We start from the raw sequence: 22,593 nt of genomic DNA on the forward strand, positions 1-22,593 counted from the left end.
GGTGGCAGCTGTGTCTGGGACTGACTTGAGAACTTCCTCCCTTTTCTCCACAGATGGAAGGAGGGAGAATGCGGAAAGCGTTTGTCAGACTGCCTCTTGGGCCTGAGGCCAATGGCTTTTCTGAAAAGGTACAGAAATGATCAAGGTATGGATTCCTATGTAATATGCATCTCGTGTTGCAAAACTCCAGCCTTGGGATGGTTGGGATGTTGACAGGGGTGGTAGCAGCCAGTTCCTTAGTATTATCACGTTCCTGTCTTTGACTAGACTTTTTAGGGACTCTGGTTCTCTCAACAATGTGAGAGAGGTTTTCACTCTTTTTAAGAACCCTCTCATGTATTTTTTTAATTACCTGCTGCTATTTCTTAGTATTACCAACACTGAACCGAGGGTAGAAATGTATTCTTTAACACACCACAAGCCTTTCAACTTAAGCATTTCTCCCCGTCACCTGGGATGGCCAGGGCATTCTTCTGTGGCTTAAGACAATGCCCAAGGGTCTATCAGTGGCCTCCCATTTGCGCCACTGAAGAGTGCAGATGAAAACTACAGACCTCCGGGCTTACTAGAAGGCTTTGAGAAGTATAAGCCTTACTAGCAGGCACATGCTGACACAGGCTCTTCTCAATCAACCCTTAAATTACTTACCTGGTCTTAGTAGACAGACCTAAGTTTCCCTTAACTTAGAAAAGCAACCTCCCTTTGAAAACTTCCAAGAGATTCTACTGGGTCCTCCAACTCTTCCTGCAATAGTGGTGCTCCGTCTAGACTAGAGGCATGGAGGCACACTGCCCAGAATTCATGCCCAGAGAACCTAACAGTGGATGTTACATTTTCTAAAAGTCAGTCCCCGCTGGGATGGTGGTGGCTGAGCAAAAACGGTGAGCAGAGGCTGAAATGAAGGTGGGAGGGGCGAGGACTGAGGAAGGGCGGCTCAGTGGGAGGAACAAGGGCTCCCATCCGGTTGCTCGGTCACCAAAGGGGGGACTGGGCGGAAGATAACTTGTTGGAGTCTGTTTGCTCATCTTTAAAGAAAGCAATTATCAAGGAATAGTAATGACTATTATTATGTCTTTCAAGATACCTGGGCTCAGAAACCCGGGAACAGCACGAATGAAAAGCATGGTGACCCAGAATCAGAATGTGGCTGCTAAGACAAGCCTCACTGGAACCAACAGAAAAGGTGTTATGTTTTATGGCAATATTGAAAGGACAACTCATCTAATTAAATGTAGGTAAACTCAAAACATAAACACGCTACCAGTATTGGCCCAGAGAACCACCCACTCTACTCTGAGGGGCCCTCACCAGCCGAGCTATACACCCGTTGACTGTATGTTTGTGTTTCTGTGCCCTAAGCTGGGCCCCAAGTTTATTCCCCTGTGGTAAAATGAACACTAAAGGGAAGACGTAGTGAAAAATTTTTAAAAGATATCAAAGTTTAAACATACGCAAAGTGATGCTAACAATTCAAATTAAAACTAGACCAGAATATTTACATGTTTTATTAAATCTTTACAATCAGTAATTATAATCAAATACACAATTATATACAAGGATTATATACATTTTGCCCAGACTTTTACATCACAGTACATAGTTTCCCTTAGAAATATTGTATACATTTATCACCAAACAGTAAAATCCAACAACAGTAGTGTTACAGCACCTATTAGTACAGACATCTTTTTCATAAATTACATCATAAGAAAATATACGGCTGTAAATTGGGCTTTTAAAAATGTCTTTATAAAATCTGAACATACAATATTTCATTCACAGAATGTTTTTTTTTCTATGTTCTGACTGAAGCCTTGTGCATAAGACGACTGGTTGGAATATTTACTAACGCCCCCCAACCACCACCACTATATTATAAGCACTATTTGAATTACTTATGCTGAGCTTTCTTTATGATGAATTTGGCATGGGGTTTGGTGAGAGAACAAATGCTGGTTTTACTATGAAAGGGCTGTGGGACGGTAATTTAAATTAAAACAAATTGTTGAGAGAGTAATTTTATTGGAGAAATTAGAATCATAGCGTGCTCAATTTTTCATTTTACTCTTTAATACTGAAGAAAAGTGGAAAGTATAATGTCAAAAAAATTATTTGTTCTGAAACAACTGTTTTCTTGTTGGAAGCCTGTTAAAAGTTAAAAAGAAAAGAAAACCTACCCAACAACATACCCCACCCTAAACATACCTAGTAAATGACAATTCTTTCACACCTAAAACTTTATGGGAAAAGTATTGCAAATAAGACTGTACCACTTCAATAGACTTTGATAAGCAGAAAAACTAGAGCTATTTTTAGTTGGTAAACAAGTTAATTTTTAAAACATGTAAATACCTGAATTAAATACTTGCTCTAAAATCTAAACTTTTAACTTTCAGTTAAACCCTTATTTGATTCCAGGTTTGTAAACATTGTATAAATCCTTCTCAGTCAAACAACTGTGTGGCTGTGGTGATCACTTCAGCGCTAATTCTATGCAGTCAATATTTAACTGAGGTAGACCAGATGTTTCTAAAATTCAGGGTCTCATAGAATCCCCTGAATCTTTAGGAAGTAAATAACTCTATATAGAAGGTATTAAAAAAAACATTAAAAAAGAAAACAATGTTGTTGGAATTTTTTAATGAACTCAGAACTTCATGGCAGTATCTCAAATAAAAAATGCAGAATCAATTGCAATGTTTGAGTATTGAAGCCAAACGTCATACCTTCTCTTCTTAACCAGGGAAAAGCCAAGTATAATTCCTTCTGGGTGCTGAGTATAATGTGTTTTTTTCTTTCCTGTCTTTTTTTTTTATTTTTTAAGGATTCACTTTTCTAAATAAGTGAGCAACTTGCTCCTAGAGCTCAATAAATGGCAACAACTCCCCCTAATGGCCAAAGGGAGGTAGAGCGGCAGTAAACTGGCTTTTCCTTTAATGTCACAAAATCTTTGCTGGAAAAGAAATTGTTTTGATAACTTAGAAAAGTGCGATTTGGACAACAATGGCTCTGAGTTACAAACACAATCAAATCACTGAATATAAGGCTTCTGTAATCAAAGTCTTAGAGGGACATCTCCAAGCCCCAGTCCTATAAATCAAGGCAAGTCAAGTAATTACGCCTCAGCTATTTTGGCAGCTTTGCAATTAGGGTGGACAAAGCACTACATCTATCCTTTCGTGTACTCTAAGTATTACAGCTCTATCTTCTCACACCATATTTCACATGCAGTGACTAAAAATATCCATTTTGGTGTCAGGTTTAATTAAGGGCCAATAAAGGTCTTGTGATACTACATCCCCCCCCCCCAAAGTGAATTCTCTATTAGATTTATTACTGACTGATCCAATTAAGTTTAGCTGGAATTTTTGAAAGCAGCTATTTATCCGCTTCTAACAGAAGACGTTAGCCTGGCTCTAAGACAAACTGTACATGAATATACACAGCCACACCTAGCACCGCTGTTCTTCCACCACTGAAGACAGTGCAGTGCCAGGCCCTCCGACTGCTTAGGGGAGGGTGAGCATATGACGTCACGGGAAAGAGAAAGATACACGAGTCTCATGAATATTCCTTTAGAACTGATTCAGGTTAGGCTTTAACAAATAAATAAAATGAATAAAACCATGATTTCAACTACAGAGCTGTCTACAGATACCAACAACAAAATCTAAAACTTAAATGTGGCCAGCACCAGACTGCCACTAACAAAAAAAAAAAAGGGAATTATAAAGCTTGTATGGCTGTATGTTAGTTGCTGCTGTGTTTTCTACACAGGTTACCAGACTAATTTTTCAAGTTCATGTCAGAAGAAATATTTGTTTAAAAAAAAGCAAACTTAAAAACCATGATTCAATAGAAAAAGTGACACACTCCTTAGATACAACTTGAGAAACCAGAAACTATAGTTTCAAAAGAGAAAAAAAAAAAATAGGTACCCTGATCACTACCACAGTTTTATCATGGCTTTCTAAGATAGAAAATGGAACAAAATGTATTTAGCTATTGGTGATACAGGCCTTGGGGCTCAAACTACATACTAACATGGGATGGAGTCAGGCTGATGACTAGAGGTAATGACCTCTAAGAGACATGAATGGGGAACAATTTATCACTCACCCTACCAGGGTATATATAACCTTAAGTTCCATCTCAGAGTAGTCACAGCTTTTCCTATGGAAAGCCCAATGGCAAGTTCATACTGCAACATTATATAGTTTCTCCCTTGCTCCATTTTTCAAAAGTATTAAGTAATCAACTTCCAGCATATATTTTATGACCTTTTTACCTGGTCCCAATGATTAGTCTTTATGCAGAGAACTCACTGAGAAAGTACATTGGCTTCACCTTTGGTTTAAATGAAAAGGACACTGTTAAGAGGGGAAAAGAAATCAAGTCACCTTGATCACGTTACACAATGAAGCAAGTGAGAGAGATGAGCAAAGACGGTCAGCGTGGACCCACTTGCTTCATTAACCACTTAGGTCACTTCGAGTATTTCTGTGAAGGCAGCACAACCAGAATGCCCACAATACACATGTATCCCAAGAGAGCTGCGAACCCCCAAGCCAAGAAAGCCGAGCTCCCTTTCCTTAGAGAGCGGTGCACTCCTATTCCCCACCCCTACCTCCGGCTCTCGTCTCTCCAGCGCTGCAGAAACCTGGAGCCTACGTGTGTCCAGTGGTCCTCTCGGACCTGAGGCGCCACGGGGTGCTGTGATGCTGCCATCTGAGGGGACTGAGTTTCCACTTATCGTGGGACAACCGGAAACAAGGTCAGTTCTAATGCAGCCAGCTCCAGCCTCCTAGGATACCCACCGCTCCCAGCCGAACGCGGCTGCTCCTCACTACACTGAACGCCTCCCACTGGAGAGCCTGCTGAGGAGGGTGTCACTAACCACAGTCTGCCTATTCTGTTTAAATACCTACCACCAGATTCTTCTGTGAGTCATAGCTCATCCTTCTCCATCATTTCAAATGCTTCTATATCCTCATTCCAGTCTGCTAATATGGAATCTATGGGCTGGACCTTTTTACCCCAGCTCACGCTGGGACTGGCATCTTCCTCAGTTTCTGACTGTTCTGGAGGTTGGTTATCTAAATCTGTACATTCACCATCGAGGCTTGCAGGCTCACGGTCTTCTGGGGGGGTGAGATCCTGTGGGGATGGAGCCGCGCCTGCAGCGCTGTCCATGTCCGCTGGAGGGGACGGTCCCAGGTGGGAGCCACGCGGGCTCTCGGGAGACCCCTGCTCTGCCACGTCCTCCTCCTGCGAGCCTGGGGTGGACTGCTCAGCGCTCTGGTTCTGAGACTCCTGTTCAGAGAAGGGCTGTTCTTCACCTTCTATTTCAGGGTCTGCATACGAAAGAAATGAGCTTCATGAAACTTTTCCCCTTAAAAAATTCATCACACTTTCAAAAGCATGCTGGTTTTTACAGTCAAATGAAAAAATAAAGTGAAGGGAAACCCATTACTGCTGAACAGTGACATTAACAGTAAAGAGTATAAGATTGTCATACATTGCAATCATGTTTTTCGGTACCTTCATTTTGCAAAATGGGACGTTAGAAAATAAATGTTCTTCCAAATTGAGAGGAATGGCTAACAACTGATGAGACTGCCTTCAATGGATACTATTAGTAAATGCCAAGAAATGCACTAACGAGTAACACTATTCAGATGCATATACACTTGCACTGTATGGCAACATTTTATTAAATATCTAAATTCAGGGAAGCCTGCACATGAGAACATATCAAATAGAATTCTAAACAACACATATCACTGCTATATTTTTAGATAAGTCTTTTGGAAAGTAAAATTTCCACTCAGTAAGCCATAAAAATGCAGATAATATAAAATTTTGGATCATTTAAGGGCATTAATGTGGTAATTAAAAATTTTCACAAAGACAACTGAGTTAATAAAACTTCTACTCTTTACCTTTGGTCTATTAATTATAAGCTATAATCATTCTAAAATCCACTGGAAGCTGAATAGTAAGTTAAAACCTCCTGTAAAGAATGTACAATGAAGACACTAGAGGCATTTTATTTAGGGTTCCAACAAAAAAGTGCTTAAATAGCGGCCACGCCCACGTGCTACATCCCCCAGTACAGTCAGTAACCATCTCCCCAGTGTCCCTGTGGGGCGGGCACTGTGCAGGTGCTGGGGCTAAAAGGAGGCAAAAACAAACACAGACCTGCCCCTGTGGGTCTTAACAGCTAGCTGGGGACAACATTTACAAAGAATCACAAAATAAAGGGAGAACTCTGACACATCTTCTGGGATTAGAAATAAAGAGATTTCAAGGTTTCCTTGAGACACTTGAGTGGAGATTTAAAAGAGAAGTGGAGTAAATTAGTTCAAGAGGCAGGGAAGATGGGCCCCTTCTAAAACCAGGAAAACTAAAGGAAACATAGGCAGGAAGGTACAGGCAAGGTGCATGTGTGTATTCACCAACTGATTAGGTAGGGTTCCCTTACTAGGGAAGTTCAGGTTCTCGGGGCATATATGCTGGGGTAGTGGTGGCAGGAGGAATAGCCACATTCTCTCCTAAGCTGTGGAAAAGGTATATGTTAAAGAGACAATTAGGGCCTGAAAAGGCAGTGGTGGGCAGTGGCACAGTGGAGAGCGTCAAACTGGGATGCAGAGGACCCAGGTTCGAAACCCCGAGGTCACTGGCCTGAGCGTGGGATCATAGACATGACCCCATGGTCACTGGCTTGAGCCCAAAGGTCGCTGGTTTGAGCCTAAGGTCACTGGCTCTGCTTTAACACCCCCAACCCCATCAAGGCACATATGAGAGAACAATCAATGAACAACTAAGATGCCACAATGAAGAATTGATGTTTCTTATCTCTCTCCCTTCCTGTCAGTCCCTCTCTTTCTCCATGACACACACACACACACACAATTAGGAAAACTGGAAAACTGTTGGGAGGAAGAGCAAGAAGAGAAAACAGGGGCTACTTAGAGCTCATCAGTGCCAGGCTACCCAAAGTTCAAGAGAAACAAGTTAAAACCTTCAAGTTTCTTTCCAGGTTGCATTAGTCCAGTTTAGAAGGATGGGAAGAGGTGTAATGCTATCTCATCTATGTTTAGGCGTAATCTTGATTATTTAAAAAAATAACTACCCTAGAGGTTATTATACATTATTTTAGAACTCTAGTTAATACAATAGAATAGCATGATAGTGTAAATATAAAAAAAGGAAAGATTAAATTATCCTTTTCAGATTGTGTTGTATACTTAAACTTCAAGCAACTCCTAATTTTAAAAACATTAAGAATTTGATACCAAGAGTAAAATAAAATAGGCATATACCAATAACCTCTCTATAGTAGCAGTACTAGTTAGAAATAAAATTAAGTACCCCTTCCATAATAAAAATAAAAGCTAAAGACACAGAAATGAATTATGAATGATACCAGAACCATGTTGCTTAATACTATTAAATCTTAATAAAAATAAAAAACAAGATCTGATTAAACTGACACATAAGTGTATGTTCCTGGATGGACAGTCTTAATATTTAACAAAAATTTCCCATTTATATGTAAAGCATGCAATTATACATTCTAAAATCCCATTTCTACTTCTTTTTGTTTAATTTGAGGACCAGAACAGAATCATACTGCTCACAAAAATTAGGGGATATTTCAAAATGAATATGAAGTGATAAAATATCCCCTGATTTTCATGAGCAGAATTAGGGGATATTTCAAAATGAGTATGAAGCAATAAAATATCCCCTATTTTTTGTGAGCATAATTAGGGGATGTTTTAAAATGAATATGAAGCAATAAAATATCCCCTAATTTTTGTAAGCAGTGTATTTTTAAATTCCTGTGGAAGAATACATTTCAAAGAGAAAAAAATTCTGAAAAGAATTAGTGAGAGGAGAGCTGCTTTATCAAATACAAAAATTTATTCAAAACAGCAAAGCATTTACTATTGGCAGAGTAATAAACAGATTAGTGGGCTAGAAGAGCAAGTCCAGAAACAGATCAACACGTAAGAATATCTGACGGAGTACTGCACAGAGGCAGCAGGCTGGGAAGTAAAGATGGCAGCTGGAGACAAAGAGGAACAAAGGCGCGCCCACACTGTACAAGCTTTACTCTCCAATGTCTGTGTCACTAGTAACGCGCTACAATCTTTACTCTCAGGTGTCTGTGTCACCAGCTTGGAGCTTCAGAGCCCTAATAGCGTAATGTCTACATTGTTACATTCAGGAACAGTGTATCAGAAACATAGGAAGCAGAAGAATAAAGAAAATGTCAAGATACAATGAAAAGAAAATTATTATGTTTTAATAACAAAAGGACAAGGGAAAACTGGGGGTTCCAGAGCCAGAGGTTCTAGAATCATTCATTCACCTCCACAACCAGCGTTTACTGAAAGCAAGGAATGCAGAAATGAGAATTCTGCAGGTAAAGAAGCACAATGTTATATATATATAAAGGTCAAAGCAGAACTGTATTAACAAGATGCCCTTGAGACTAAGAGAAGATTTCATAAAGAAGATGGCATTTAAACTGGGAATATAGAATGGCTAAATTCTGAAAGGGAACAAGGACCATGGCTTTCAGGGATTGCAAAGGCACTTCCAGGAAGAGGGAAGTGATTTTGTGAATGTAAAAATGCATGAGAAAACATGACAGGGCTGAAGAAGGGGAGGTAAGTATCAAATCTGCTAAGAAGAATGACTGAGGTGCTACTACCCTGGCAACAAGCCACCTGCACGCATACTAGATTCTTCTCCTCAGAATCAAACCCTTTCCAACAGCAACCTAACATCCGCAGTTCAACTTAGGACAGGTCCCCCCAGTACATGTCAGTGGGGGAGAAGCTTAGGGAAAGTAACTAACACTGCCCGTTCAAACCAGGGGACCTTCCTTTTCTCTCCCGTTTTCTCTGTAGGCCTCTTTATCAGAGTAACCCTGAAAACATCTGTCCACAGCTCTCAAGGCACTGTGGCCCTACTGCAAACTGCAAGCACGATCATGAATGAAAAATCCTGACCTTTATTTCCCTTGAGAAATATACTGAGAAAAGGAAACGGATTCTTAATTGCAAACTGTTTCAACTTGGAGCTAAAAAGGTAAAAAAAAAAAAAGTGTCTTTTGTCCGGGACAGAATTAAAATTAGTATTAAGTACCTTTATAAACTTCACATTTTGGAAAGATGAGACACATGAGAGACACATATTAAAACTTCTGTGGATAACTGAACTGTTAAAAGTGTGACTATTTTGACCTGAAGAAGCCTTATTTTCCCTTGATAAATTACTAATTCTTTACTTCTGAAGAGGAGTATGTACATAGCACACATCCTTATTTACAGGGGATACATTCCAAGACCCCAGTGGACGTCTGAAACCACAGATGGTACCTGACCCTATATGTAATTTTTTCCTATACATATATACCTATGATAAAGCTTACTTTACACATTAAGCATAGTAAGAAGTTAACAATAACTAATAATAAAATAGAACAACTATAAGACTATACTGTAATAAAAGTTATGTGAATATGGTCTTTCTGACCTGGCTACTAAGTGGCTAATGGGCAGGGACTGCATATACAGAGGCCGGGCCAGGTGATTCACGACCAGAACAACAGGCAATTTGAACTTGTAAACTGTTTATTTCTGAAATTTTCCATTTAACATTTCTGGACTGTGGTTGGCCATGGGCAATTGGAACCATAGCAAGAGAAACTACAGATCACGGGGTACTGCTATAATGAGATCTCTGAACATTTTTGCTAGCAGATATTTCTGTATTAATGGTTGGGCCTGTCATCAGACTAAGGAGGAGGGAGAGCAGGTGGGGGCTTGTTCCGGGGCTTCTACTTCTGTTAATATGTGGGAAGAATTGCTCGATCACACCATGTGACTTTATAATGGAAATATGTATTTGTGGAGTAAGATCTTTAGAAAGGGCAATCTGAAGGACATTTCTTTGTTCAGATTTTTAGGTGCTATTATTTATTGTGCTTATATAATCGGACCTGGACCCTGGGTGGGACAATATGTCCAGCTGCACAGCTGGGAGAAGAAAGGGTGCCTTCTTGGTCTTGTTCAGTGTGTCTCAAAGTGTCTAGTTACCTGGGATGCTTAACATCTCATTCTGATCCTCCGCCTTCAGAGAGTCTGATTCACTATTCTGTAGCAGGATCAGGAGTCTACACCTCTAACAAGCTCATGAGCGGGTTCTGAGGCAGCAGAGAGCATGATTGTGCAGTAACGGCACCGGACAAACTAGTGAGGACTGCTACAGACATGAACTTCTTAGGATATTTTTCTAAGTAAGTAAAGTAGGTGACTTCATAAACCCGTTATCACTGATGTTTCACATTAATAAATATTAGCAATGATACTGTAACTTGTTGCTGATTTAGTTCATACAGCTGCACAGTTCTTGAAAGCGCTCCACAAAGGGTAGTTTGTAAAGACTTTTGGTCAAAAGATCGCTCTATTACAGAATCCCAGTTCAATAAATGTATAGACTACCCAAACTTTCAAATACACACTATAGTTTAAAGCCTCTTCATTGCAAGGTGAAGAGAATATTGCTCAGATAAAATTTTTTTGGTAGTAGAAATTTCTTATATCTCTGGTATGGGAAGCACATGCTTTTACATAATCTCATAGTCCTAACCCCATGCATCCTTACAAACACACAAGTTTTTAAAACAAGTCAATATTTTAAATATCTGACATTGTATTCAAATAAGAAGTGATCAAAAGTAATACATGCCAAAACAACACCATCTTTGTTAGGGACTCTTGCACAGACATGGACCAGTGAATTCTCATTATATGGGGTACTTAATTTATAGGATTTTTTATAACAGGATCAATAAGAATTATTATGGAATAGCTGACTAGACATGAAAATAATCGAATTACATTAAACCAGATACTATCATGGTATCCACTGAAACAAAATTATATATATATGTCCATGTATATATGTATATATATGCTTACATATATATACACACCCACATGGATATATATACACATATGTAATTTAAGGCTTATTAATGCAAGATACTTACTACTATTAATAATGTAGCTTGGAATCATTTTACCTTTTAATATTGCTGCTGAAATTCCAATGGTAGCACAAAATGGGGGAAAAGCAAAGGCATTAGAGTTATATGGAATAATCTTCCCACTGGATGTGCCAAAATGCACGTCAGTAGGAAAGAAGATCTGAGTTTAGAAAAAGGGCTCATCAACACCAGGTACATAGGAGGATTAAAGATGACAAGAAATCCTCTCTACTCTGTTTCCATCTATCACATCCTTACATGGCATCTACCCTACTCACTCCACTGCTCTCAAACAGCTGACATTAGAAAGAATCTCAAAGAAGAATAAAGCGATATAGAAAGACAAAACACTGATTTGCTAGCAGTAGAGTATTGCTAAACTTTTATGTTTTCTTTTTACTGTTCCACTTGGAAGTTATGATGAATTAAATCAGTTTCCTACATATCCGTCAAACAGACATCCCAGGGGACTCAACACCCCTGTATAAATTATAAAGCTTCATCCACTTAAGAGGGATGAGGGTCTATAGCCCTCTCTGTAGATCTCTCTGGTGGGTAAGAAGGACTGCTACCATAAGCAGGATTACGTCTATGTCTGATGGTTTCCTTTCCCTCACTTCTCCCCTATTCCTGAAACTATAAGACTACTAGGAAGACATTGCATTTATACAGTAATAGGGATTTCAAAGATCTTTCAAATTAGAAATATTTTGGCCTAGAGAGGACTATATACTCTCATGATTTAATAAGGCATGCTGTCTTCTTCAGACATCAGCCATTTGCAACTACTGTAACCTATAACTAGATCTCAGTGGAGAGAAGCTGCTAGATTCCTATCACCTTCGCCACAACACTGGTCATTCGATTACAGGTGCCTGGTGAAACCCAACTACTATAATACTGTATATACCACCATTCTGTGTGATCTCTTTTTACTCCTTATAAAAGAAGTATAAGGTGCAGTTATCAGTAAAACTGAATGGTGACCATCTGAGAATGTGAAAATGACGTAATTGCTTGTATTTTTATCACTTGGCAGAATCAGAGCAAAATTATAAATTACATATAAAAACAGAGTTCAGCCTGACCAGGCGGTGGCACAGTGGATACAGCATCGAACTGGGATACGGAAGGACCCAGGTTCGAGACCCCGAGGTCACCAGCTTGTGCGTGGGCTCATCTGGCTTGAGCAAAAAGCTCACCAGCGTGGACCCAACGTCACTGGCTCGAGCAAGGGGTTACTCGGCCTGCTGAAGGCTCGCGGTCAAGGCACATATGAGAAAGCAATCAATGAACAACTAAGGTGTCACAACAAAAAACTGATGATTGATGCTTCTTATCTCTCTCCATTCCTGTCTGTCTGTCCCTATCTATCTATCCCTCTCTCTGACTCTCTCTTTGTCCCAGTAAAAACAAATAAACAAACAAAACACCAGAGTTCAAAATACATTCTAACCTGGCAAAGAAAGCCAAGTAAGTGTTTTACTCCTCTTATTTCTAAATGAAGAACATACTTGAAACCATTTTCTAAAAACTGTACTTATTGTACCAGTAAACCGAAAACACCTTTTTTCGCTCACTTTTGTTACAAGACTAGAAACATCAATCCTCAGCCACATGCGGAGAAGGCCTTCCCCTACCTCGGTCCCTGGCCTTGTCGGACAGGAGCACCTCCACGGCCTCGTACTCGCGGACCGCGTCCAGGATGATGCTCCCTTCCTTACTGAACAGGAACAGCATGGGGATCCGGATGTCGTCGGTATCCTTCCCGTCCCCTGCCATCTGGAACAGCGGGGCAGTGTCGCTGCTGCTCCCCTCGTTGTCATCTGGCCAGAAAATGAACACAGCAAACAGAAAGCAGTCACCCTTAAACAGATCTGTGCACGAATCGGTACAGTTGGCGGCATTAACCTTATGCATCAAGAACCATAAAATAACACACTTTTGGGGCCCACTAATTCTATACCTAGAAATTTATCCTGAGAAAAATAATTCAAAAGAAGCAACATGACCTATGCCCAAAGAAGTTTACTGAAGCGTGTGTTATCTGTAATTGTGAACAACTATAAACAGTTATAAATAAATTACAGTGAACTACTTAATGGAACACACAGGAAAATAAAATGTTACATGGAAAAAGGAGAACATAAAATTTTATGGTTATGACTGTAAAATACTCATAAGCTTATGAAAAAGCTTAGAAATGGAAAAATTCAAAGACTTGGTTGGGTGACAAAGAATGAAGAGTGAAACTTTATTGTTAAGATTTCCTCTAATGGCATAATATTCTTTTACAAAATTACAATTGATAGTTCTTTTTTTATATACTATTCACAAGAATCATTATGACTATAGTGGTGTTTCCTCCGTAAGTAGGATTAAGCAGCTCATTTTTACACTGGTTAAGTATCAGTGGTTGGACACTGAAACACACGCCACTCTTGTGTCCAGCCCTGGTCTCAGCAGCCGGTCTCCCTGGAGAATGCCGGCCCCTCTCAGAGAGCGTGCTCTGACAGGCCCTGCTATGTGGGGAAGACCAGGGAGGACCCTCCCCTTAGCAGTAACCGATTAGACAAAGGACGGCGACGTGACCACTGGGCTCTCGGGGCACCTGGAAGTGGCACGAGGAAAGTGGGAATGGCCATTGGAAACCTACTGGCAAAGAGGGAGCAGGCTGATGAGAAGCTGGAGAAGGGACGAGAACCACGTCCCAGGAGGACACTGCGAGACAGAGCCGTGGGAAGCACAAGCTAGCATGGCTCCTGCTGCCTCTAGTTCCCACCTCGCCTTCCTTAGAATGGTCAGTCGTATTTCTTACTTGTGGGTCCAATGAAAACCATCCATTCAAACACAGTAAACAAACTTCTTCCTAAACCAGCTTAAAAAACTGTCTCTTGCAGCCAAATGATTTCTAAGATAATTTGTATTTCTAGTACTTGCAATAAAGACAACTAAATCCTAATTTGCTCACTTACATACAATTAGAGCCAATAAAAACCAAACAAAATGCCTCATCAGAAACAAATATAGACTTAGGGGAAAGAAGTTACCACACAAGAAAGTTTCCTTTCAAAAATTAATTTATTGAAAGGATCATCGCCTCTTAATTTATTTACCTACAGAACTCTTTAGAGAATTATGTAACAAACAGAAAACGTTTGACTTGACAAACCTTGCAGAGTAGACAATACAGGAGAATTAGACTTCACCACCAAACGGGGAAACTAAAAAATACTCCACGTATATTGCAGACTTTATTTTTAGTATTTTTATAGTTTTAGTCTCAGTAAGACATGTTCAAAATGATAGTGATGTCAAGCTATTAAATTCTTCAATAAAAAGAATCTCAGGGTGGAAAACCACCAAGGATGAAAAGATGAGTTAGGCCAGGCACCAGCGAATGTCACGTGGCACGGGTCAGACGGTGAGTACATTAGGCTTGTCAGCTCTGCTCAGGCCACCACCGCAGCCTGAAAGGAGGCACAGGTAACCTGCACACAGTCTGGCACGGAGGGTGCCGATGAACCTTTCCAGAAACAGGCAGTGGGTTGGCGCTGGCCTGCAGGCTGGAGTTTGCCAACCGCCGATTTAAGGTATTTGGCAGAATTCTCCTAATACTTAACTAATGAAATCTATGCATTCATTAAACCAACACTTGAGTGCCCATATGGGATAAGCAAAAGGAACAGTGAATTTTTTTATAAAAATAATCCTAATATTTTAGATGTCTTAATTTTGATTCACCCTAAATTCAAAAAGGAAATCTATCCCAATCAGAAAGAAGAAAAATCAAAATGGATTTTCCCTGTGAGAGAAGCTATGCAAAAGAACTGACTTCCCAATTCAGATGGGACCTCAGGGCGTTTGGTTACATTTTCTAAGTATTAATTCCTTCCTAATTATAGCATAGACATATTTCTATTTCCCCCAAGAGTCATGGCCTGCCTGTTATAAGTGATTTTCTATGAAAAATAATTAAAGCACATTGGCTGAAATATATGAGTGAAATGATTGAAGGTGTGTAGTTTCAGTAGAAAAAAACCCCAAGATAAAAATTTACTAGCAACTAGCGCTTATACCTATGATATGTCAGCTATCATGCTAAGAAATTTTACATATGTTATCTTCAAACCTAATAACCACCTAAAAGACATTTATTACCATTTTCACTGGAGCTCAAAGACTATTCTGCTGAATGAACAGAGAAACAAAGCCAGACCAACAGGACACCGTGATTCGGGGCACTCCCCAGGCCTGACTCCAATGCCTGGGTCTCTGTGGTGGAATGGGTAAATTCAATGGCTCCCCCTGGAGGTGGCAGGACGTAATTCTTGCCTTTAGGGGCCTCTGGATATCGTGGGCACACTTTCTTATCCATTTCCCCACCGTCACACTTCTCCCTAAGTATCTAACTGGTAGTAATATGTATATAAAAACCCAAATCTTAACTTTCAAAAAAGATTATGAGAAACCTGAAGATGGCAGCAGAGTAGGCGGACACACAGACACCCAGCTCTCACCACCAAACTGGAATACAAATCAATTTAGGAGAAATCAGCGTGAAAAACCAACTCCGGACTACAAGAACAGCTCTCAAAAACCAAGGAGCAAAGAAGAAGCCACAACAAACCTGGTAGAGAGCGCCTGAATCTCCCCTGCTTACAGGAACGGAGGGAGGGGGTGAGGCTGAGAGCCCAGAGGGGATCTCACTCCAGGGAAAAGAGCAGAAAATACTACTCACAGCCACTTGCCTGGCGACCAGGGAGCGAGATGTGTTGAAAAGACCAGCTTATCTCCCAAGTGGAAAGGAGAGAGAGAGGGAAAGACTGTGAGGGGCTAAGGAATGCAGGAGATGACCTAAAAAAGCTGACTCATCCATGCTGGAGGTGGCCATAGCTTGGGGAGGGACTGATCCTTCCACAAAACAGTACTGAATTGCTTCCGGATCAGAGATCTCCAGACATCTCTGCAGCTCCAATCAGCACAACAAGACACAGCTGAAAACAAGAAGTGGGGAGGAGGGGCAGTAACTTAGGTTTCATGGAGATCTGAGATACACCTCCCCCTACTGAAGCTGAGAAAACACCCTTCCCCCAGAGAGATTAGTTGGCTAAAGAGGCCTTCAGAGTCTCAGGTTACACCCATCACATTCCCGGATACAGTTTCAAGGAAGCCCCCTGCTGAGATCAGTAAACAGGACTATCACCTGTTAAGAAAACAAACAAATCAAGACTTCAAAGCTGTCCAAATCCGAAAGTGGATCACAAATAATAGCTGATACCAACCCAAGAAGACCTAGAAATAACACAATTGAAAACTGGAGGCAGACAGCACCAAGCCTAGACTCAACCAACTCTACAAACAAAACACCCAAACACAGACAATGAGAAACAAAAAAGTGCAATCCAAATGAAACCACAAGAGAAAGCTTCAGGAGATGAAATGAGTGATATGGAAATAATCAAATTTCCAGATGCGGAGTTCAAAATAATGATTGTAAGGATGCTTAGGGATCTTAGAACAACAATAAATGGTCATTATGAACACCTAAATAAAGAAATAGCAAGTACAAAAAAGAATCAGTCACAGATGACAAATACAATATCAGAAATAAAGACCACAATGGAAGGAATTAAAAACAGGATAGACAGAGCTGAGGATCAAATCAGCGAGTTGGAGGACAACTGGAATGAAGGCATGAAAGCAGAGAAGAAAAAAGGAAAGAGACTCAAAAAGTCTGAGGAAACTCTTAGCTCTGTGACAACATGAAGAGAAATAACATCCGCATCATAGGGGTTCCTTAAGAAGAAGAAAAAGAACAAGGGATACTTTGTTCAATCATATCATAGCTGAAAACTTCCCTAAATTAATGCAGGAGAAACTCTCACAAGTTCAAGAAGCACAGAGGACTCTATTAAAGAGAAACCCAAAGAAACCTACACCAAGACACATCATAATTAAAATACCAAAGCTAAGCGATAAAGAGAAAATATTAAAAGCTGCAAGAGAAAAAAAAGCTATCACCTACAAAGGAGCCCCCATAAGGTGACATCAGACTTCTCAACAGAAACACTTGAGGCCAGAAGGGAATGGCAAGAAATATTCAAAGTAATGCAGAACAAGAACCTACAACCAAGACTACTTTATCCAGCAAGGCTATCATTTAAAATCGAAGGAGAAATAAAAAGCTTCCCAGACAAAAGTAACTCAAGGAATTTATTACAACCAAACCAAAGCTACAGGAAATGTTAAGGGGCCTGTTGTAAACAGATCAAAGTGGGAAAAGAATATAGCAAAAAAGGAATACAGCTTTAAAGAATAAAATGGCAATAAACAACTACATATCAAGAATAACCATAAATGTAAATGGATTAAATGATCCAATCAAAAGACATAGGGTAGCTGCATGTATAAGATAACAGGACCTGTGCATATGCTGTCTACAAGAGACACACCTTAGAACAAAAGATACACATAGATTGAAGGTAAAAGGATGGAAAAAAATATTTCATGCAAATGGAAATGAAAAAAAAGCTGGGGTAACAATACTTATATCAGACAATTTGGACTTTAAAACAAAGGATATAGTAAGAGATAAAGAAGGCCACTACATAATGATAAAGGGAGTAATCCAACAGGAAGAGGTAACTATTATAAATATCTATGCACCTAATATATATAAAGCAGACTTTGATGGATTTAAAGGGCGAGATCAACAGCAATACTATAATAGTAGGGGATTTCAATACCCCATTAACATCACTAGATAGATCCTCAAGAAAGAATATTAACAAAGAAACAGACTTATTGGACACACTAGATCAACTCGATTTAATAGATATCTTCAGAACCTTTCACCCTAAAGCAGCAGAATATACATTCTTTTCAAGTGCTCATGGCACATTCTCTAGGACAGACCACATGTTAGGGCACAAAAGTGGTCTCAACAAATTTAAGATTGAAATCATATCAAGCACTTTTTCCAATCACAACGACATGAAACTAGAAATGAACCACAACAAAAAAGCTCAAAAATTCTAAAACACATGGAAACTAAGTAGCAGGTTGTTAAATAATGAATGGATTAAGAATGAGATCAAAGAAGAAATAAAAAAATTCCTAGAAACAAATGACAATGAGCATACAACAACTCAAAATTTATGGGACACAGCAAAAGCAGTCCTGAGAGGAAAGTTCATAGCACTACAGGCACACTTTAAGAAGCTAAAAAAAGCTCAAATAAAGAACTTAACCCTGCATCTAAAAGAAATAGAAAAAGAACAGCAAGTAAAGCCCAAATGTGGTAGAAGGAAGGAAATAATAAAGATCAGAGCAGAAATAAATGACATAGAGGCTAAAGAAACAATACAGAGGATCAATGAAACTAGAAACTGGTACTTTGAAAAGGTAAACAAGACTGATGAACCTTTAACTAGACTCATCAAGAAAAAGAAAGAGGACTCAAATAAATAAAATTAGAAATGAGAGTGGAGAAATAACAACTGACACAACAGAAATACAAAATATTGTAAGAAAATACTATGAAGAACTGTATGCCAAAAAACTAGACAACCTAGATGAAATGGACAAATTCCTTGAAACACACAATCTTCCAAAAATCAATTTGGAAGAATCAGAAAACCTAAACAGACTGATTACACCAAATGAGATCGAAACAGTTATCAAAAAACTCACAACAAAGAAAAGTCCGGGACCTGATGGCTTCACAACTGAATTCTACCAAATATTCAAAGAAGAACTAACTCCTATCCTCAAACTATTTCAAAAAATTCAAGAGGAAGGAAGACTTCCAAGCTCCTTTTATGAGGCGAGCATAATTCTGATTCCAAAACCAGGTAAAGAGAACACAAAAAAAGAAAATTATAGGCCAATATCTCTAATGAATATAGATGCTAAAATCCTCAACAAAATATTAGCAAACCGGACCCAACAATATATGGAAAAAATCATACACCACGATCAAGCGGGATTTATTCTGGGGAGGCAAGGCTGGTACAATATTCATAAATCAATCAATGTGATTCATCACATAAACAAAAAGAAGGAGAAAAACCATATGATAATTTCAATAGATGCAGAAAAGGCATTTGATAAAATCCAACACCCATTCATGATCAAAACTCTCAGCAAAGTGGGAATATAGGGAACATATCTCAACATGATAAAAGCCATCTATGAGAAACCCACAGCCAACATCATACTCAATGAGCAAAAATTAAAAGCAATACCCTTAAGATCAGGAACAAGGTAGGGGTGCCCCCTTTCACCACTCTTATTTAACATAGTCCTGGAAGTCCTAGCCACAGCAATCAGACAAGAAGAAGAAATAAAAGGCATTCAAGTTGGAAAAGAAGAAGTAAAACTATCATTATTTGCAGATGATATGATATTGTATATAGAAAACCCTAAGGTCTCAGTCAAAATACTGGACCTGATAAATGAATTCAGCAAAGTGGCAGGATATAAAATTAATACTCAGAAATCAGAGGCATTTTTATACGCCAACAATGGTCAGAAAGAGAAATTAAGGAAACAATCCCCTTCACTATAATAACCAAAAAAAATAAAGTACCTAGGAGTAAACTTAACCAAGGAGACTAAAGACTTGTACTCGGAAAATTACAAAGCATTGATAAAAGAAATCAAGAAAGATACAAACAAGTGGAAGAATATACCGTGCTCATAGTTAGGAAGAATAAACATCATTAAAATGTCTATATTACCCAAAACAATCTATAAATTCAATGCAAGACCAATTAAAATACCAATGACATACTTCAAAGATATAGATCACATATTCCAAAAATTTATATGGAACCAAAAAAGAACACGAATAGCCTCAGCAATCTTAAAAAAGAAGAATAAAGTGGGAGGTATCACACTTCCTGATATCAAGTTATACTACAAAGCCATTGTACTCAAAACAGCCTGGTACTGGCATAAGAACAGGCATATAGATCAATGGAACAGAACAGAGAACCCAGTATTAAACCCACAGCTCTATGGACAACTGAGATTTGACAAAGGAGGTAAGGAAATACAATGGAGTAAAGACAGCCTCTTTAACAAATGGTGTTGGGAAAATTGGACAGCTACCTGCAAAAAAATGAAACTAGATCACCAGCTTACACTACTCACAAAAATAAACTCAAATGGATAAAAGACTTAAATGTAGGCCGTGAAACCATAAGCATTTTAGAAGAAAACATAGTAAGCTCTCTGACATCTCTCGGAGCAATATATTTGCTGATTTATCTCCACGGGGAAGTGAAATAAAAGACAGGATAAACAAATGGGACTATATCAAACTAAAAAGCTTTTGCACAGCTAAAGACAATAAGAACACAATAAAAAGACAAACTACATAATGGGAGAACATATTTGACAATACGTCTGATAAGGGGTTAATAACCAAAATTTATAAAGAACTTGTAAATCTCAACACCAGGACGACAAACAATCCAATCAAAAAATGGGAAAAAGAAATGAATAGACACTTCTCCAAAGAGGACATACAAGATGGCCAATAGGCAATATGAAAAAATGCTCAACATCACTAATCATTAGAGAAGTGCAAATTAAAACCACAATGAGATATCACCTCACACCAGCCAGAATGGCGCTCATCAACAAAACAACACAGAATAAGTGCTGGCGAGGATGTGGAGAAAAGGGAACCCTCCTGCACTGCTGGTGGGAATGCAGATTGGTGCAGCCACTGTGGAAAACAGTATGGAGATTCCTCAAAAAACTGAAAATCGAACTGCCTTTTGACCCAGCTATCCCACTTTTAGGAATATACCCCAAGAACACCATAGAACGGCTCCAAAAGGAGAAATGTACCCCCATGTTTGTGGCAGCATTGTTCACAATAGCGAAGATCTGGAAACAGCCCAAGTGTCCGTCAGAGGACGAGTGGATTAAAAAGCTTTGGTACATATATACTATGAAATACTACTCAGCCATAAGAAATGATGACATCGGATCATTTACAATAACATGGATGGACCTTGATAACATTATATGGAGTGAAATAAGTAAATCAGAAAAAACTAAGAACTATATGAATCCATACATAGATGGGACATAAAAATGAGACTCAGAGACATGAACAAGAATGTGATGGCGGCCCTGGCCAGTTGGCTCAGCAGTAGAGCATCAGCCTGGCGTGCGGGGGACCCAGGTTCGATTCCCAGCCAGGGCACATAGGAGAAGCGCCCATTTGCTTCTCCACCCCCCCCTCCTTCCTCTCTGTCTCTCTCTTCCCCTCCCACAGCCGAGGCTCCATTGGAGCAAAGATGGCCCGGGCGCTGGGGATGGCTCCTTGGCCTCTGCCCCAGGCGCTAGAGTGGCTCTGGTCGCAACAGAGTGACGCCCCGGAGGGGCAGAGCATCGCCCCCTGGTGGGCAGAGCGTCGCCCCTGGTGGGCGAGCCAGGTGGATCCCGGTTGGGCACATGCGGGAGTCTGACTGTCTCTCCCCATTTCCAGCTTCAGAAAAGAAAAAAAAAAAAAAAAGAATGTGATGGCTACGGGGGTGGAGGGGTGGGGGGAGGGGGTATGGGGCAAGGAAGGAGAGAGGGGGTGGGGGAGGAGAGGGGCACAAAGAAAACCAGATAGAAGGTGACAGAAGATAATCTGACTTTGGAGGAGGGGTATACAGCACAATCAAATGTCAAAATAATCTGGAGATGTTTTCTATCAACATATGTACCCTGATTTATCAATGTCACTGCATTAAATTTAATAATAAAAAAATCACATCACACACAAAAAAGAAAAGATTATGAGAACTATAGAAATTATTAAGAGAGTCACTGGATAACCTATGTATTATGCCACCTAGTAAAGTGAAAATACTACAAACTTTTTAATACACTCTGGAAAATACCTTAAAATCACCTCCTTTTAGTCAACAGACTTACCAATAACAATGCCCCCGATGGCCCCAGCATTCTGGATGTTGCGCGCCTTCTCTGCAAACATGCACTGTCCTCTTTGTATCAAAGCAATTTTCCCCATCACAGCCTCGGGGTTTGTTAGCTCTGAACAGCCATTGTATGGTTTACTGCTTGCAACAAATCCTCTTGTCTGTCAGAAATAAAAGTGACTTAAATATTCTTTTATCTCTGCAAATCACTATCTAGTCATTAAACACAATTCAGTATCTAGAGTTTTAGACCTCATTTCTTTACTAATAACAACATATCCAATCTATATTTAGCATGAACTTATGTTATGAACATTCTGTGTATCAAGTATGCAACCAATATTTCTATTGTGCTTTGCAGTTTATAAAGCATTTTTACATAAATTATTAAACCTGACCTTTATAACAACCCTGAATGAAATGACAAAGATATTTCATTTTACATATGAGAAAACTGAGACTCAGGTTAATTTGCTCTCAGACACTATGTTAGTGGTAAAGTTGGAGCCTGTAGGCAGATTCATGACACACCCATACCCACATTTACAACAGCTGGGAACCGCTATAATTGGTAAC

The 22,593-nt window shown here is 39.5% G+C and overlaps 1 protein-coding gene across 2 annotated transcripts in view; it reads right to left on the reverse strand.

Moving 5' to 3' along the window:
• Positions 1-4,271: 4,271 nt before the first annotated feature.
• The window catches only part of EDEM3 (ER degradation enhancing alpha-mannosidase like protein 3), a 66,962-nt gene continuing 48,640 nt past the window's right edge, over positions 4,272-22,593 (reverse strand). For both annotated transcript variants that reach the window (XM_066261329.1, XM_066261328.1), the window contains exons 18-20: positions 22,013-22,178; positions 12,709-12,894; positions 4,272-5,354 (exon numbers count right to left, since the gene is read on the reverse strand). In XM_066261329.1, the coding sequence (XP_066117426.1) occupies positions 4,948-5,354; positions 12,709-12,894; positions 22,013-22,178 (759 nt within the window). In that variant the 3' untranslated portion in view covers positions 4,272-4,947. The remainder of the gene's footprint in view (positions 5,355-12,708; positions 12,895-22,012; positions 22,179-22,593) is intronic.

Source organism: Saccopteryx bilineata, chromosome 2, assembly GCF_036850765.1.
Source record: "Saccopteryx bilineata isolate mSacBil1 chromosome 2, mSacBil1_pri_phased_curated, whole genome shotgun sequence".
Taxonomy (NCBI): domain Eukaryota; kingdom Metazoa; phylum Chordata; class Mammalia; order Chiroptera; family Emballonuridae; genus Saccopteryx; species Saccopteryx bilineata.